Source organism: Lissotriton helveticus, chromosome 1_1 (assembly GCF_964261635.1).
Source record: "Lissotriton helveticus chromosome 1_1, aLisHel1.1, whole genome shotgun sequence".
Lineage (NCBI taxonomy): Eukaryota > Metazoa > Chordata > Amphibia > Caudata > Salamandridae > Lissotriton > Lissotriton helveticus.
In genome coordinates, this window is record NC_136057.1 from 631,652,823 (window position 1) to 631,671,731 (window position 18,909).

General features: G+C 49.3%; 1 protein-coding gene across 10 annotated transcripts in view; it reads left to right on the top strand.

The window, feature by feature from the left end:
* The window catches only part of UPF2 (UPF2 regulator of nonsense mediated mRNA decay), a 1,696,571-nt gene that overhangs the window by 283,380 nt on the left and 1,394,282 nt on the right, over positions 1–18,909 (top strand). For all 10 annotated transcript variants that reach the window (XM_078674159.1, XM_078674161.1, XM_078674162.1 and 7 more), the window contains one exon: positions 9,269–9,372. In XM_078674159.1, coding sequence (XP_078530285.1) covers positions 9,269–9,372 — 104 coding nt within the window. The remainder of the gene's footprint in view (positions 1–9,268; positions 9,373–18,909) is intronic.

Sequence of the window (18,909 nt, forward strand, 5' to 3'; positions counted from 1 at the left end):
CGAAATCGGCAGGGGTACTCGACAGGGCTGCCCGCTCTCTCCCCTCCTGTTCGCCCTCTATATGGAGCCGATGGCGCAGAGAGTGAGACAACACGATCGCATCTCGGGTGTCCGCTTTGGTGGTGACACTCACAAAATTAGTTTGTATGCGGACGACATACTGCTATCCCTCACTGACCCGATGCAATCACTGCGAGCGCTTTTCGTGGAACTCCACACCTTCGCGCAAGCCTCGGGCTTTAAAATCAATGAGGCGAAATCGGAGGCCTTGAATATCTCACTGGCCCCCGACGTCCTGACGGAGGTCAAGGCGGAGTTTCAGGTGCAATGGTCGGCCTCCTCCATCTCCTACTTAGGAGTCCACTTGGCGCCGACAGTGCGGGCCACTGCAGAGGCCAATTACGCGACTCTGACGGGAAAGATCCGTGACCAGCTGCGGCGTTGGAGGCCTCTCACGCTGTCGTGGCTTGGCCGAATCGCGGCGGTCAAGATGACCTTGCTCCCACAGATTTTGTACCTGTTCCAGACACTCCCACTGCGACCACCACGTGAGTGGCTCAAGAACACACAGTCGGACTTATCGAGATTTATCTGGAATGGGCGACGTCCGCGTTTCAAGCATACTATAGCGACCCTGCCACCGGAACATGGGGGAGTGGGGATACCCGACCTCGCGCTATACTTTCAGGCGGCACAACTACGCACGTTGGTGGAGTGGCATCAACTAGAATCGGGCAAGCACTGGCTCTTTCAGGACCAGGCAGTGGCCGGTCGTCCACTACAGGGAGTCCCATTTCTCCCACGGTGCCACAGACCCCCCAACTTATACGCCTCGGACATCACGAGCACCGTCCTTGGGGTTTGGGACAAGGTTACTGTGAAGAAGGGGTTGACTTCTTTTCCGTCGCCGATGACGCCGATCTTTGATAACCCAGATTTCACACCGGGACTGGACACAAAGGCTTTTGAGGCATGGCGGGCGACCCCCTGCAGGGCGGTGGGCCACATGTTTGACCTCAAAGGGATACTTCCGTTTCACCAGGTGCAGCTGGACTATGGTGTTGCTGAGGCAGACCGACTGCGATACCTACAGGTGCGGCACTGGGTCCTTCACCCTTCCATCTCACCGGGCGCCCAACGACATCGCACACACTATGAGAAGTGGCTATGGACCCGCACATCAGATAAGAAAGTCATTTCGGATCTATACCAGCAGCTTCTCCTCACCAATACTCACTCATACAACGCAGGTCAGATTAGGTGGGAAAGGGACCTGGGGCGCCAACTCACGAGGAAGGAATGGGAGGGTGTCTACTACAGGGCCAGACACTCGGCCCATCACACAGGCCTCACTGAGACGATGACCAAAATTGCCACATACTGGTATCACACCCCCGAGAGGTTGCATCAGTGGGACCCCCGAGTGAGCGATCGTTGTTGGAGGGGGTGTGGGGAATTGGGGACACTGGAGCATTTGCTGTGGGGATGCGATAAGCTCCGTCCGTACTGGACCCCCATCCTGGACCTCATTGCCTCTCACCTAGATACACAACTGCCCCGTTTCCCTGCCTACATCATACTTGGTCTCCCTAACGCCCTCATGTACCCTCTGAAGTCCTGGAGGGGTAGACTGATTGCACTGGCATTGGGGGCGGCGGTACAGAACATTGTGGCTCACTGGAGGGCGGCGCAGGCTCCACTGCAACTGGGCTGGTTACATAGGCTTTGGGCAATACTGGGTATGGAAAAGCTCTCACTAACCGCGACAGGGAGGGGGGTGGATTTTGCGGCTTTGTGGCAGCCCTTCCTCTCCCTGCTGACCGGGGAATTCCGGGAGGTAAGCTGTCCCCGGTATCTCCGACTGCTACGCCTCGCAGATACCCCATTGCCGGAGCCTGAGGCGCGTACACGCAAACGCAAGGGCCCGGTGACGGCGGCTCCACTGGGTTCGTAGATGAGATGGCGTAGATGTGATACCCTGTGCTTGACTACTGGACAAGGAGGGGGGGCGGGGGGGGCAGGGAGTTTGGGGTTAGTTTTGTTTCATTTTGCAGACTCTTGTTTCTTCGCATTGTCATTAGCTCCACTTGCATCCTCCGAGCACCTCTTTAGACGCGGCCGGCCCGGCTGGGTTGTAGGCGGCTTGCTGTGTTAACTATGACCGTCTGGTATCACTATGTTGGGCGTGTACTATGCCACTGGCCCAGACAGCCGCCCCTCGGCGTCGATGCTAATTCTCTTTGTGAGGTGCAGTGTGATTATTTTTTCTGCTTAATAAACAGATTTAATACTAAAAAAACGGCCACCAAGGCGAAATCTGGTCAGTGGCATTTGCAGATCGGACCAATGGACCCTGTCAAAAGCCTTCTTGGCTTTCACTGACAGAAGTAGGGCTAGTTGTGTCCAGTGTAAATCTGGATTGGTCCGACTCCGCCAGGCCATGCATGTATGAGCCTAGGCGAGCGGCCAGAATGCTAGTGAATATTTTAAGATCAACATTTAACATGGATATGGGGGGGTGTGAAGCACAGTTTAACTGGTCTTCACCCAGCTTAGGGATCACTACCACAGCTGCCCATGTACATGGTGGGGGCAAAGGTTTTATAAAAACCAGCTGAAAAGCAGTCTTTCCCAAGCGTTTTGCCTGAGGCGATGCCCTGTATAGCACGTAGGATATCTACATATAATTTAGTTGCCTCTGAGGCTGGTAGAGGCGACACTTGAAGCCTGGGTCACATACGCCTTGCCTGCTACAGAGTCTAATGATTCGGCTGTATAGAGGGTAGTGTAAAATTTATCAAATACAGCCGCAATAGAGCTGTCTGTTCGAAGCATATCCCCTTGAGAGCCTTTGATCTCTATAATGTGGCCCTCAACTGTCTGGGCTCGGAGCTGGAGTGCCAAGAGCTTCCCAGCTTTATTTCCCCCTTCATAGTAGTGCGGTTTACTGCATAAGAGGTCATATTCCGCCCGATCATAGTTTAGGGCTTTCAGTTGCTTTCGCGCATTGTTGAAATGACGCCTGGTTTGGACCGAGCCTGTGCGTCGGTGCACCCCTTTCAATTCCCTGACTTGTGTTTCCAAATGATCCCTTTTGTCTGGTCTCTCCTTATTCAGTTTAGGTGCTATGGCTAGGAATTGTCCCCTTAGGACTGCCTTCAGTGTATCCCAGAGCACAGAGACGGGAACAGAGCCATCGTCATTAAGAATTAAGTAAGCTTGTATAGCATCCTGAATCTCTTTAATGTTTGTGTCATAAGTGAGCAGTTTGTGGTTTAGTCGCCAAGTTCTGTGGCGTGTGTGGCGTGCTGCAGGATACCCCAGGTACCTGCAGCATGAGAGTAATTGGAGAGTGGTCTGAAAGGACCGCGACTCCTATCTCAACCTCCTGTGTGTTGCGTGTAATGCATGGGGATATTCAGAAGGGGTCTATGCGTGCATAGATTTGGTGAGCAGCTGAGAAAAAGGTGTATTCCTGTGCTGTGGAATGATGTTGTCTCCAAACGTCCACCCAACCAGTTTCTTGTAGAGTCTGACTTATAGAGTCTGACTTATAGAGTCTGACTTATAGAGTCTGACTTATAGAGTCTGACTTATAGAGTCTGACTTATAGAGTCTGACTTATAGAGTCTGACTTATAGAGTCTGACTTATAGAGTCTGACTTATAGAGTCTGACTTATAGAGTCTGACTTATAGAGTCTGACTTATAGAGTCTGACTTATAGAGTCTGATTTATAGATGGAGAGTGACCCAGAGTGACTCACCCTTTGTATAGACCTGACCGGTTGGGTGTTGGGTACCATATTGAATCACCTCCCACTATAAGATCTTCATCTGGGGATTCAAGAATGGTGGTCAATGCACTCCCTAAGAATGTTACCTGATGTTCATTTGGGCTGTATATGGAAGCAAGGGTATAGGTGTGTCCCTCCCTTGCCGCCTGCTGCGCTATCATTCTTAGAGGTATATCTGCCTGTGTATCTAGCACTTTCCTGGGAAAGTGTGTTGCTAAGAGAATGGCCACTCCAGCCCTCTTGCCAGTCGTGGAGGAGAAATATTGTCTGTCGAACCACTTCGACCGGAAGTGCTTCCAATCCGCCCTAATCAGGTGCGTCTCTTGTAGGAGGCAGATGTCTCATCGGGTGTTTCCATTCCTTAGGAACCAGATGGGGATAATATGTCAGTATGGAGAGAAACCTGTCATGGCTCGAGAGGTAGACCCCAATGTGGAAGGCCCTAAGTTGAGTCCCCTGGTGCCACCTAAGCAACCAGGAGCTATACCCACCAAGATGCAGGTCCTTTGCGACTCTTTTGATGTCCCTTTATGTTTCTGCGACTCTCTCAAATTCAACCTCTCCAGGCTCACCGTAGTATTTAACGGATTCCCAGTCCCAACCAGCAAGTGAAGTGCTTGAAAGAAGCACAGTAATGTAGAGAAAAGAGAAATCAGAAAAGCAATAAAGCTAAGTGAACATGAACAACAAGACAACAGCCCTCGGACAGGCATCCGTAACACCTTAGTGTGTGTCCGTATGGCCGATTGCCAGTCCACATCTTGGAAAGGGTGTGCTCTGCCCACCAAGGCGGATTTCACATTCCGCCCAGGGCTCATCCGCGGTGCCCCAGTGTGGCAGGACAGGATAGACGTGTGCATTTTCAGACTGCAGTTTCTAGATGTCTCCCCCCTGTCACGGTTCTGCAGCTGTCGAAGGAGAGCTTCTCTTTTTTTCGAACTTTCCTGCTCAGAGGGACATAAGTGTTTGTTCTTCACGGTCCCACGCCGTCTTCCTGGTTTCGGCGTCTGAGGTCACTGCCTCTCAAGAGTGATGCTCTGGATTCTTCCCTTCTTCGAAAGTGACCCCAAGTGCCTCATGCGTTTCTTTAAAAGGTCCGCACCAGATGCATCTCTTTGTTCCATATGAAGGACAATCTGAAAGGGTGTCCCCAGCGGTAGCGCATTCCTTTCTCTGAGGTAGGCAGTGGCTGGTTTCAAAGCTTTGCAGCGCTGTTGAGTGATATATGCCCACCTGAAGACCCTCAAATAATATGAATGACTTGCCTCAGGTTGCATTCATATTCGCTTCTTTCTGTCTGCAAGAGTGGAGGCATGTGAGGATGTCTTGCAGTAGCCCAGGCTTGAAGCTGGTCTTACCGCTCGGAGTGTGTGATCCAGTGTTATTTCTTAGTCACTCAGCGTTGGCGTAACATGGCGGAAGAGACTAATCATCCACGCCTCCAATTTCCCAGCATCTGCTTGAAGTGGCACTCCCTTGATGCGGATGTTAGACTGCCTCGACCTGTTTTCGAGGTCCACAAGGCGGAAACATAGTTCTTCATTGTGCTCCCTGTGTGCCTGTATTTCCCACGTGTGCTCTTTTAACTCTTCCTCCCTACGGTTGCCAGACCTCTCCATGGAGTCGACACGGTCTCCTAGTTCCAGAATCTCTGTTCAAACTTGTTTGATGTTCGAGGCCACGTCCTGTCTCAGCCCCGCAAAATCTTCCCGTAGGATGCCAGACAATTGTTCCAAGATCAGTTCCTCTGTGCTTGCACCTGCCGGGTCTGTTTCTCTCTCTTGAGGGGTGTGTCACAACTGGCCATGACCGTCCCCGTTGGATTTCTTGGCTCCTGTTTTTTGTAGGAGATCCTTCATAGTGGCCTCCTTTGCTCGATGGGACGTCATCGTGATGGGGTTGCAGCTCGACGGGCCGTGGGGACTTCTCCCCAACCCCCTGCCCAGGATTGCTAATTGGAGAATTGAGTGGATCGCAGACTGTCTATTCGCCCCCTATTAGAAACAGCGTTGCGTGGCCCCAGCTCGCTGCCCCACCCAGCGGGCTCAAGGGTGTGCAGATCTCTGCCACTTGCCCCTTGGGTGGCCTTGGATCTCACTGCCTGGGCGTTTTGCCCACCAAGGTGAGGTGTTTCCTTAGTGTTTGGGTGCTCTGCTGTAGGGATGTGTAGCCCAGGGTTCAGTGCATCTATAGCCCCTTGAGCTGTAAAATGGCATAAGCCATTTATCACTCCAAGCACAGTATTTCAGCTTTGAATTGGTAAAATACCAACTCAAGCGCACCTTTTGCCATTTTACAGCTCGGCAAGGACAGCACTGTGCTAGTCATATGCTTAAAGACTTTGCTAGAGAAATGGCAAAAGACTGCACTGTGCTAATCCTATGCTTAAAGACTTTGATCGAGTGTCGCTGGTGTTGAGAGTGCTCTAACAGGAGCTGCTTTCCACCTAAACTTGAGAACTACCCAGAGTTCTCTCCTTTTTTGTATATATATTTATATATTTATATTGTCCAATGTTAGAGCACAAATTAGTTACTTACCTTTCACTCCAATTGTCCAATTCTGGTATCTCTTATATATTCACACGTGGCCCTCCCTCCTCCTCGGTCATGGGTTCATCCAATATTATTCTCACACTTGTGCTTTGAAATCGAAGTTCTGGTGGCCTCTTTAGTTTAGGATCTTTCAAATGAGGTGGCTGTGCTACTAAATATGCAGTGTTTAAGGCCAATAGCCATTTTACACAGTATGCTGTTATTTTAATGTATCGGGGATTCCGAGCCTGGTGACGGGAAATGATGGATGTGACTATATTAAAGATAACGGTGTTGAAGAACAGGAGTTAAAGGTGAGTAATTAAAATCTTCATGCCAGTGTCAATGGCTTCGACTGCTGTTTTCAGAAGTGGATTTCTTCAGATCTCCCTCTTTAGGAGTTTTTTTTTTTATGAGAGGGAACCTTTTAGAAGAGGGAGTCTCACCTCTACTTAGTTTTTTCTGGTTTTTCTGGTTTTACTTATCAATCGTAATCAGTGGCTGCCGGCATGGTTCACGGGTGGGGGGGTCGTGGGGGTGGAGGGGCGAGTTGTCGCGAAGGATGGGGGGGGTTCAATAATAAAAAAAATTAAATAAAACTCACCTTTCCCGGGTCCCGCGTCTTCACTGCTGGGCTACTCCTGCTTGCCTGTCTCTGAAGGAACAGGAAGCAGGCAGCCTTCCTCCCCTCGTTTAAGCCAATCACAACACTACAATGCCAGTGTTGTGATTGGTTGGGATGCCGAACACACAGGCGTCAATAGGGAGGCCATTTTGTTCATGCTGTTCCATTTTGTTCATGTTGACTGCATGCAGCCTACATGGAGAAAAGGGAGAGTGTGAATGACTGGTTTGGTTGTCGTGAACATTTAAAGCGCTTATTTAATGAGAGGGGGACTTGAACCCGTAGGACAGCCATCATGAGAAGTCTGCACTCTACAGATCCTCAGTTAAATTGCAACTTTCTGAAGTTTTTGCAATTTCATGACAAAGCAGTAAAACAGAATTGAAAGTAGTATACAATAGCATAAGGAACTTGTACAGTCGTAAGACCATAAGACATTGATATGATAAAACAGTAGTAGGATGTTGATATCTGGAGCTGTGGAATTTTTTATAGACTCATACTCTACTTTATCACAACAGTGAAGTGTACCTACACTTATTAAAATGGAATGTTATAAAATTCATTCAATTCATAAGTAAAAGTTATTTTCCTGTGTTGCACCAATATTAGTCAATGTTTTTAGGAAAATTGATTATTTTAAAAAGAATTTCTTTTATATGCATTTAACTTGTATTGTGATGGTTTTTATTAACTAGTAACAATAAAAAATTAACTGAAACTGAAATGGACTGGTTTGGTCGGCCCCAGAGGGCCGACCAAACAGTCAGGGTTCGCAGCATTGGGCTAGCCACTCCTCCCCTGCCCTCGAGTAGACCCGCCTACCCCCAGTAAAACCCTTCTGCTTTCTCACAGTGCGAGAAGCAGAAACATAAAATGGTATTTATAATACAATTTTATGTTTCTGCTTCTCGCACTGCGAGAAAGCAGTGGGGCGACGCTCCTCCGCATACATGGAGGAGACACCCCTGAATGTAATAAGCAAAACCAAAATCAAGTGAACTAAACAACCTCCCCACTGGCAGCACCGCAACTGGCGGCAGCTGTTTACTCTTCCCACCCCCCATACACTACTACCCCTTGCCTGAAGAATCTATCACCTGACTAAAAACTCAACCGAAACACTCATAACAGTTACCGGGTGAAGGTTTTCCATGGCCCCATCATTAACTTCAGTTCAGCACATGGTTCCCGCCAGGGGTGGCAGCACGGTAGGCCCAGTTATCATTGGAGGGTTGTACAGTTTCCTCTTTTGGCCTTGTCTTGGGTAGCCCTCCAGGAACACTGATCACTGGTGTTTAGACTGGATGGCGTAGTCTCTTCTGATCTATGCCTCAGTCTGTTCTTTCTGGCACGTCGTGGCAACTTCCGCCACTCTGTTGCAGTCGAGTCTTTATTGGGAGTGGTAGGCAACGCATGATCCCCATTCCTGATGTTCAGCCGCACCTCCATCCAGGCACTCTCTGGAGTGTTGAAGAGCAGTGTTTGTTTTTTATAAAAGACTTTAAGGCACCCCGGATATTGCAGCCTGTATTTGAGCTGCATGGCGATAAGCTTTTTCTTAACAGCCTATGAGGTGCGTCAGTGCTGCTGGACCTTCAAAGTGTAGTTGGGCAAGAGTATGACATTAGGCTTGCCTCACCTCGCATTGCAACTTGCCAAGCATCTGGGCATCCCTGAGTTTTGCATCTCTGTCCACAAAGTTAATGATACGTGCTATGATCAGTGTCTCAGGTGAGGGGGTGCAGACGCAGGGGCTGCCTGGCTGCAAAAGACCTACGTGCCTGCTTCACTACAGAGTATAGAGAATAGTGTCTCCAGGAAAATCCATGAGCAAAACTAGTCCATGATTAAGGCGATGGGCTGGGGTCCCTCTGGAACCCCCACTATACGGATATTGTCCCTTCTCGACCTGACATCTGCGTCCTCTGCTCTGGCCTCCAGTAGGCCCACTCTGCGTTGCAGGGTTGCCAGCATAGCGTGCAAAGTCTTAGTCGTGTCCTTAACCACAGTTAGTCTCCCCTCTTCCTCTGAGAACAAATGTGCATTTAATGCAACTTGCAGAAACATCTCTGTTTCAGATTTCAGATAATCTGAATGGTGATTCATTCCAGTCCAGACTACTGGCAGCCTAATGTGTGTATTCTCCTTTTTTAAAAAAATTATATTATTAAAACCTACAGGTCACCTAGCTTACTTGATGTGGCTCTGTCATGTTTTAATAATCTAGTCCAGTCCTAGAGCCTGATTAAGTAGAATTCATTTGTTTTTTATTTACCTTGAACTGTTTGTTTTTACTTTTCCTTGTTTCTAGAGCAAGAAGATGAAGAAGCCAGCACTGGGTCACATTTGAAGCTTATCGTAGATTCTTTCATTCAGCAGCTACCAAACTGTGTCAATCGAGATCTTATTGATAAGGTGAAGTTGTTTGAATTTTATTTTTCACGGTCATAAAACAAGTACATATTTGTCTATTAGCTCTTTTTGGGAATTTTATATAAAACTGTAGGCGATTTCTGATATAGACTTCTAACTGCAGATTCCCCACCTTCTGAATATTCCCCAGGTGTCAGACTAGCTCCAGAAACTTTTCATTCGCACATCCGTGCGCTGATAGGTGCCTTCATGCAACTCCACACTAACTCTTTTTCTTCTCTTCTCCGGAAGACATGACATGTAGGGCCTAAACAGCCACCACCCCTGCCTGCTAAAATCATTTCCTTTCTTTCCACACCGCCAGACGCAAATCTGGAGCTTCCTTTAGTCTCTTTCGAAACCCTTTACCTCCAAATTTTCAGTGTTCAAGGGAAATGTAATCTCCCAAAACTACAAGTTTTAAATCCTGAGGACTGCCGCAATAAAATGACTGTGACATACCCACATCAGGTGTGCATTTTATGTCTGCGGTCGAGCCACAACTCCAGGGAAGGCAGTGATTGCGCTTTCATTAACCCAAAGGCCAGTCAGGGTCACAAGGTGACACTAGGTCTCCAAGCCCCGCAAGACTCCCATGTTGTAACTGGTCTAAGTTCAAGGGTTATCCAGTTCCTGGTCCAGGAGTCAACAGAGTTGATCCAGAGGCCAATCTGCATTGAAATCCAAACCTTTGTGTACGTCGAAGAAAAACATAAAAAGGTAATGCAGGACTCCGCCACTTCATGACACTCGTACACCGGAAAAGGCACAAGGGCACCCCCATGCTTCTCAATGTTGCTCCTGAAGTCAGAGTTTCCAGGGTTCTTTGTGACACCAAGGCAGAACGAAGAGTTTCGAAAGACCATGCTCTGGCAGTGCAGATACTTTCTGACTCCCTTTAGTGCTCTTGTGAGCTCCTGCTATCTGAGAGGCTCTCGGCACCAGTTAAACCCTCATAACCCATCACTGGGCCTCTCCTGGCTCCAGCATACACTCCGGATCCATGCCAGCTCCTTGAGTGCTAACGCTGATGCCGACTTTACCTACGCCTGAGTATTAAGTGCCCATTTTGCTTGTTCCAACCTGGACCGAAGCAGAGAATCGCTTCCACAGAACCATAACCTTATGCCTCTGATCGCTTGCTGTCCTGCTTTTGCAAGGCAGATCCCATATACTACATTCATTGTTTGAGATGGATTCCGAAAATTATTATGATGCAAGAGACCAAATTGGTCAACCCTCTCAGAAAGGCAGCTGCTATGATGTGTCAAGGCCCCTGGCATCGTAGAGATCATCTCTTGATGCTAGGCCTATTTCACCCACTGGTCCTGCCACTGAAGAAAGTGCTTTTTTGTGGTGTTCATCAATCAATCAATCAATCAATCAAAGTACTTGTAAAGCGCGCTACTTACCCGTGAGGGTCTCTAGGCGCTGAGGGGAGGGGGTGCCGCTATTGCTCGAAGAGCTAGGTCTTGAGGAGTCTTCTGAAGGTGAGCAGGTCCTGGGTCTGCTGTAGGTGGGTAGGGAGGGTGTTCCAGGTCTTGGCGGCGAGGAAGGAGAAGGATCTGCCGCCGGAGGTCGTTTGTTGGATGCAGGGGACGGCGGCGAGGGCGAAGCTGGCGGAGCGGGCGGGTGGGGATGTGGAAGCTGAGTCTGCTGTTAAGGTAGGCTGGTCCGGTGTTGTGGAGTGCTTTGTGGGTGAGGAGCTTGAAGGTGATCCTGTTGTCGACGGGGAGCCAGTGGGGGGTGATGTGGATGCGGCGAGGGACGTTGAGGATTAGTCGGGCAGAGGCGTTTTGGATGCGTTGCAGTCGTCGCAGTTGTTTAGCTGGGATTCCTGCATAGAGTGCGTTGCCGTAGTCCAGTCTGCTGCTGACGAGGGCCTGAGTCACCGTTCTTCTCGTTTCGGTAGGGATCCACTTGTAGATCCTGCGCAGCATGCGGAGGGTGTCATAGCAGGAGGACGAGACGGCGTTGACCTGCTTCGACATGGTGAGGGAGGAGTCGAGGATGAATCCAAGTTTGCCTGCGTGGTCAGTTGGTGTCGCTGCTGTTCCCAGCGTGGTTGGCCACCAGGAATCGTCCAAGGCTGAGGGGGTCAGTCAGAGGATGAGGACCTCCGTCTTGTCCATGTTCAGCTTGAGTCAGCGGCTTGTCATCCATTCGGCGACGGCCTTCATTCCCTCGTGGAGTTTGGTTTTGGCGGTGTGTGGGTCCTTCGTGAGGGAGAGAATGAGCTGCGTGTCGGTGTAGGAGATGATGTTGAGGTCGTGCTGGCGGGCCACTTGTGCGAGGGGGGCATGTATACGCTGAACAGCGTCGGGCTGAGGGATGAGCCCTGGGGGACGCCGCAGATGACGTCGTTGGCTTTGGATCGGAAGGGTGGGAGGCAGACGCTCTGGATTCTGCTGGAGAGGAAGGACGTGGACCAGTCCAAGTGGAGGGTGGCAATCTTTCTCAACCTCCAACACCTCCACCATAGAGGTCATAACCATTTTCTGGACTGAAGTACTTCAATCGTGGCAAACCAGCACTGAACCCCTACTTATTTTAAAATAGGCACTTTCTGATACTCTCCTGGGGCCCACCCGAGACGCCACAGTCCCGCTTTTTGCCACCCCACCTTTTTGTTTCAGCACCCTTCTCCTTGGAGTTTGCTTGTTCAGGCTGCCTCCAATTCAATGACAGCCACACCCTTTTCCAACTACTGCTCTGGATAGGAAGTCCAAAAGATTAGATTCCTTCGGGAAAAGGGTATTTTATTTTCCCCCACTTTGGATCTCAATCCATCAGTTGTAAGTGCCAGATGCCTCCTGATCTGTTACTCCAATGCTCCTTCGGACTCAGTTGTTCAAATCTTCCCTGGTGACCTTACTATACATGACGACCGAGGAAGCCAGATTCACGATTTGTTGTGGCCTGTATACCATGTAGTCAATCAGGCCGGCCATTGGCACTAGTGTCACTTGTCATAGCTATGCCTGGCTGCTCTTTGCTAGTTTTTCAGGTAATGTCCGGTTATGGACATTATGCCCCTTGACAGGACTCGCCTGTTTGGGGACACTGCAAATTCCTCTCTGGAGCTATTTAAAGAGAGCTGGACCACTGCATCCTCTTTGGGCTTATCTGCTCAGCTACACCAACTGCGTTATTCCCTTCATGTTTTCCGCAGCAATTGCAGAGGTGCCCCTTACAGACAGCCACTTTAGCACCAGCACAGTTCTCAACCTTTTTGTGGCTGTGGCACCCATCTGCCTTGTGCAAAAGGACAGTGCACTAGGCAACCTCCCGCCCCACCTTCAAAATCTCTTTAGCATTCCTTTAGTGGAGCACTGTACTCTTGGTGCTGAAAGCCTCCCTGATGTCCATCAAGGAACGTTTCTATAGATGCTCATGGCCAACACCACTACCTTGTAGTACTGCAATAAACAAGGCAGGGTGGAGCCATGGACCATGTGCCAGGAGGCCTTTTGTCTCTGGAAATGGCTGGACCATCAAGAAATCTTCCTGGTGGTGAACCAGCTGGTGGGATATTTGAATACCAGGGCAGACAAACTCAGCTGTCGGTGTCTCGCGAAATAATAAGTGCCAGTTACACCTGAAGGTGGCACAAGGTTTCTTCCACCCACGGGACGAACCTTGATTTGATCTTTTTGCCACTACCAAGAACGTGCAATATCAGCAGTTCTGCGCGTTGAAGGCGTCTCTCTCTCTCTCTCTGGAGGCTCATGCCTAGAGTGGAACTCTAATCTTTCTGCTGATAACTCTCCTGCCGCCCCGAGTTCTGAAGTCATCCCAGTGTCCCTGGATTGGGCATTGAGAGTATGGTATCCAGAGCTCCTGGGCATGTGTGTGTCCCTTGAGCCAGGCAAGATCTGCTGTTGTAGCATTGCAGTGGGGTCTTGCTCCTGTGCCTCCGTAATCTCTATCTTTGTGCTTGGAGATTGTGCAGCAACAGCGGAGCACCTTCAACTTTCCTCCGGAGATAGTTGATTTAATATTGTTGACCGAGCGTCGCTCGAAAAATTGCATATGCCTTTCCTAAGGGACACATTTGTGGCTTGGTGTGGCACTTGACAGAGTGACCTTCTTCAGACCCGGTTATCTGGCATTTTGCTGTTTGTTCTGTCACTTGACAGGCAAGGCTTTGCTTTTGCACAGTTATAGGGTATCTTTCAGCTTCTTCAACCTTTTTGCTGTTGCCAGACCAATCGTCATTATTTAAGTTACCTGTTGTAATGCATTTGCTTCACCCCTTTAAGAGGGATGAGAGACTCCATAACCTGGACAGCAAAATGTCACTGAAAACAAGGTATGCAATCAGCTCTTAATGGGGTTCGATGGAGTAAAAAAATGCAAGGCCATGTAGAAGCCAGCCATCTTCTGCTGAATAGTTCTCTGCATTAAGATCTGCTAGACTTTGGCCAAATGCAGCCTCCACAAGGACTTTGTGCTCTTTCCACCAGGGCCAAAGCTGCTACTACTGTGTTGTCTTCTGGACGTTTGCCAGGGGGCTACATGGGCATTCCTCCATACGTTCACAAAGCATTACTGACTGGACAGCCAGGTTCGCCAAGAGGGGTATTTTGCCTGTATTTGTCCTATAGGACATATTATTTTGAGTCCATCCACAGGCTCTCCACCAGATAAGTCCTGCTTTGGTATCTAATCAAAACAGTTCAGATTCTGCAGTTAGAAGTCTCCATCAGAAGTTAAGTTACTTACCTTCGGTAACTCTCTTTCTGGTAGTGACTCTTATCTAACCATAGATTCTTCCCCTTTCTGTGATTTGGAATGTATGGACACAGGTCATAGCGAGTTTGCTGCTGGTGTTCTGCATCTGGGGACGTAGGCAGCCTCAAAGGAACTGACTTCAGCGCGCAGGAATGGTGTCTATATAGGCACCGCACATCATTTTCAGAGGGGAACAGGGTCAATGCGTAGCCGCACAGAGCTATCTACCGGCATGCAGAGGTACTACTGAAAATTTTCTGGCTCCAGTCTGATGTCTGAAGAAGATTCAAAAGGTGAGCAATCTGCTGTTAAGAGTCTCCATTTACTAGAAAGAGTATTACCCAAGGTAAGTAGCTTATCAGACTTCTGGGACTTACTACCCGCCAGGTGCTGACCAGTCAATATTTGGGGATACTGATCACATATCTCCACTCCCGTGCCCCTCCCAGCGTCGCTGCATCTCCCGCGCTCCCCGCCGGCCCTGTGCCCGCAGCGGCCGCCGGTGTTGGCCGGTGGCTGTTTCCCCCCTCCTTCTAGGCTGCCCCGCCTCTCGGCACTCACCTTTGCTGTTGTAGCTGAGGGCAGCGTACCTCAGGTGGCGAGGGACCTCCGTGTGATGGTGCTGTGATTTAAGTCTGAACAACTTCATTTGTTTTGTAAGGTGCAGTTGATTTGTTTCCAAATGCTTGACTTGAGCTATATTGCTTTAATCTGAGCTGCTATGTAGCACAATGTAATGTGTTTGATTTTAAGTTCCTCAATAAAGGTTTTGAAAAGATAAAAAATAAAAAAGCCATTATGCAGCTGGGGAAAACGTAAAGACCAGTGCCCAGTACAAATACTTAAGATGGCTTTCCTGTTCACTTGTACTACCCAGTAATTTAACTAATCAGCACAGGGTCATTTCTGGTCATGCAGATATGTCCTCACATGTAATATAATGAGGGCTTGAAAAATCGTAACATTTTTACTAGACCTGCAGGTCTAGTAACTTGAAAAATCTACTCATCCTAACCGTAATGTTCTTGACCTCTGCCTCCGAAAGCCGAGCAAATGTGACAAGATAACAAGATTTAAAGGTATCTTTATTGCTCATTCATTTTGTGAGCAATAAAGATGCTTTTATATCTTGTCACATTTGCTCCTCTTTCACAGACAGAGGTCAAAAGTCAGTTTGTCTTCGTACTTGCCAGAAAAGGCCAGTACGCCCTAAAAATAGCTTGCCCTGATTAAATCTGGCTCGCCATAGCGAGTGGGCAAGTGAATTTTTTTGAGCCCTGGTAATGCAGCCTTCCTTAGGACTAAAAGGGCTGCCGTAAGGGTGACTTACATATATTAATTGCAGTGACTTTGGCGTGGCACACAGCGAGTGTGCCTTGTTGTGTTTTTACACATGGTTTGCACAATGTCATTCAGTCTGGAATGGCAGCCTGCATGCAATTTTTATGGGGGTCTCTTAGCATGGCATAATACATGCTGCAGCCCTTGGGGACCCTCTTTAGTACCCATGCCCTAAGTAGCAGGGATACAATTTACTAGGGGCTTACAGTAGTGGTAAAGTGTGCATCAAGTTTAACACAAGTAGACCATTTAACCTTATTTTCAGGATAAAGAGACCCGGGGGCCTGGTTAGCAGAGTCCTCGTGGACATCAGTCCAAAAACATCAGTAGCACTGGCAAAAAGCGGGTGTGACTATAACAAAAAGCACCTTCCTACAGCAATATAGCCTATGATAATTTTGTATACTGCTTTATTATGGTACAGTGGGGATCCACCTTCGCTAAAGGGGAATGATTCAAGCATGTGTATCTAGGAATGTTGAATTAGGAGTTACACGGGGGGGGAGGGAGGTGCAGTCATCACTAACCTGGCATTCTTGACAAGAAGGCAACTAAGACATGGGATAGAAGGACTCAGGAGGGGGACAACACGCCACCAAAAGGTGTCGACTGGAGCACGGGTTCAAAGTTTATAGACCAACGATGAAGATTTGGTTAGATTCATGAAGATTGTTCCAAGACAACAGGAATGGAAGGGTTGAAAGACCCAGCAGGGGGCCATCAGGTGCCGAACTCGGAGCCTGATTAGGACATGTCTGAACCTAAAAGTGGATTCTAAGCTAGGAGTCACTATACCTCGTGACTTCGAAAACTCCTTCTATGAAAAATGTGTTGCAAATGTCCAAGCCCAATACTATGGCAGGAGTCAGCAGAGCAGGTGTATCTACAGGCACATATGCTACAAACAAACAAAAGAGTCTGACACCGAGAGGCCTCCTCCAGCCCGCTCTCGGCCTTAAGAGCAGGTCTGCGACCCCAACACATTGCGATGCTGCTGGTCCTGGCCAGGCGTAGGATGGCAATCGGGCGTCGAGAAGCATCTGGGAAGAATTTTACAAAGCCAAGTAGGCACAGGGGACGGTCTGGGTGCACTGTAGCACCAGTGATGTCCGAAAACTTGGAGCACACCACCCGCTTGAATTCGGAGACCTTAGGGCACAACCACGCTAAATGCGCAAAGTCCGCAGCAGAGGCAGCACAACGCATGCAGGCGTCCGTTGGAATGAGCCCAAGCTTGTGGAGCTGGGCAGGGGTGCGGTACATCCTGTGCAGAAACTTAAAATGTATTCGACGTAGTCGATAGTTTGGTGACAGCTTCTTCGTCTGGTTGCAACAGTATAGACAGTCCGCCTGCGCGATGTCCATACCTAAATCTACGCCCCAAGCCTCCCGTGCACGGTCCATAGAAATGGAGATGGACGTAGGAGTAAAAGCATATAGTTTGGTGACTAATTTGTGTGGGGATGGGGATGTATACATCCCCAGCCCCCATCTAACAAGTCAAGAGCCTGCATGGTAGATGGGGGCTGAGGAAATGTAGAGTGTAGTTTCCGACAAATTGCACATAGCTGGTAGTACAAAAGCGTGTCCACCGGGCAAGAGGAGTCCGGAAGGGAATAGAAACTTTTCCTGGGGTAGACGTCCTCCACCGTCCGTAAACCCAAACGCATTGCATGCTTAGACATGCCAGAAAGCTGGAGCGGAGGGAAGTCAGGGTGGTTTGCTATTGGCACCGCTTTGGCAGAGAGTGAGGGAAGATTTGATAGCCGGAGAAGGCAGGACCAGGCCCAGCGCCAAGTTTCGACTGTGTCCACCTCCGCCCACGCGAACAATGCCGTGGACAAAGGCCATGTAGGGTTGGTAAGGGGTGGGGTGAATCCAGAAGTGCAAGAAGCTAGCCTGATCGCTCAAGGCATAGATCTTAAAATCAGGAGCACCCAACCCTCCGACAGACATGGGAAGAGTAAGGATATCGTATGCGACTCTCGGCTGCTTACCCGCCCAGACAAGCGAAATGATGAGAGAGCGTAATTTGTGGTGAGAAGGATCAGAACGTTCAAGAACAGGTATTCAAATTTTGGCAGAACCTCCATCTTAGCGATCGCGATCCGGCCAGCAAGGGATAGCTGAAGCCGGCTCCAAGTCGGAATCCTAGATTCCAGCCAATCAACTGCATAACCGAAGTTAGATCTCCACAGTTAGTCCAGATCCCTACTAAGCCAGATGCCTAGATAGCGCGTGGGGCCTGAGGCCCACATAAATGAGAAGTCCGGTGTGCACAGCGTAGTGGCATCAGTCAAAGGAAACAACACCGACTTGCTCCAGTTTACCTGGATCCCGTAAAGTCCACCAAAGCATATGATTTCTCGAACGAGGGGGATGAGGTTTTCCAGAGGGTGACGGACGTAAAGGGTTACGTTGTCTGCATACATGGATACAAGGAGGGAGCGGGCTGAGAAACCTATTCCCCTGTGGGTGTGGTGCTTCCAGAGCCTTGCAGCCAGGGGCTCCATTGCAATGGCGAATAGCATAGGCGATAGTGGGCCTCCCTGCCGGGTGCCCCGGTCTTTGCTGATTGGGTCAGAGACCTGGCCATTGATGCAGAGACGCGCTGAGGGGTTGGTGTAAAGGAGCATGATCTTGCGTATAAATACTTCGCTGAAGCCCATGCGCGGTAGGAGGTAGAATAGGAAGGGCCACTCAAGCTTATCAAATGCCTTGGTTGCGTCCAGTAAGGCGGCCACAGCAGGGAGACTGGGATTAATTTAGTGGAGGACTGAAAAAATTGTGCAAAGTTTGTGCGAGGTGGCTCTACCAGGAATAAAACCAGATTGGTCCAGAAGAACAATGAGAGGCATGAGTAGCAAAAGGTGAGAGGCGATCAGTTTGGCGAAGATTTTGTTGTCAATGTTTATTACGGAGAGGGGGCGGTAGGAAATGCGACGGTCAGCCAGCTTGTCGGGTTTTAGAAGTAGAGTTATCATTGGCTCACTAAGAGACTGGGGGAAAAGGCCATTATCAAAGGATTCATTGTACATGGCCGCCAAGTTCTGCATATGTTTTTTAGAATGAAGCCGGTAAGCCATCTAGACCAGGTGCCTTGTCGCCGGGTAGGCTACTGATGGCCGCGAGTATTTCCTCCCTAGTGGATGGTACGTCCAAAAATTCCTGGTGGGAGTCTTAAAGCCAGACCAACGAGATAGACTCAAAATATTGATCAACCGCCTCCCGTGACGGGGGGTGCCAGCAAGGGGAACTTGATCTCCTCAGGGGAGGTAGTTCTAGACGAACCCCCATCGCTAAGAGCAGTAGCGTAGGAAGCAGTGCATGGTGGACGGAGGAGATTGGCCAAGGTACGTCCCGAATGGTCGCCCTAACCGAAGCGGCACGTCCGGCCCTCCCTGCCCAAGAAGGAAAGTTTGCGTCCTGCCCCCTCTGAAAATTCCGTGTGTTTTTGGCGTATTT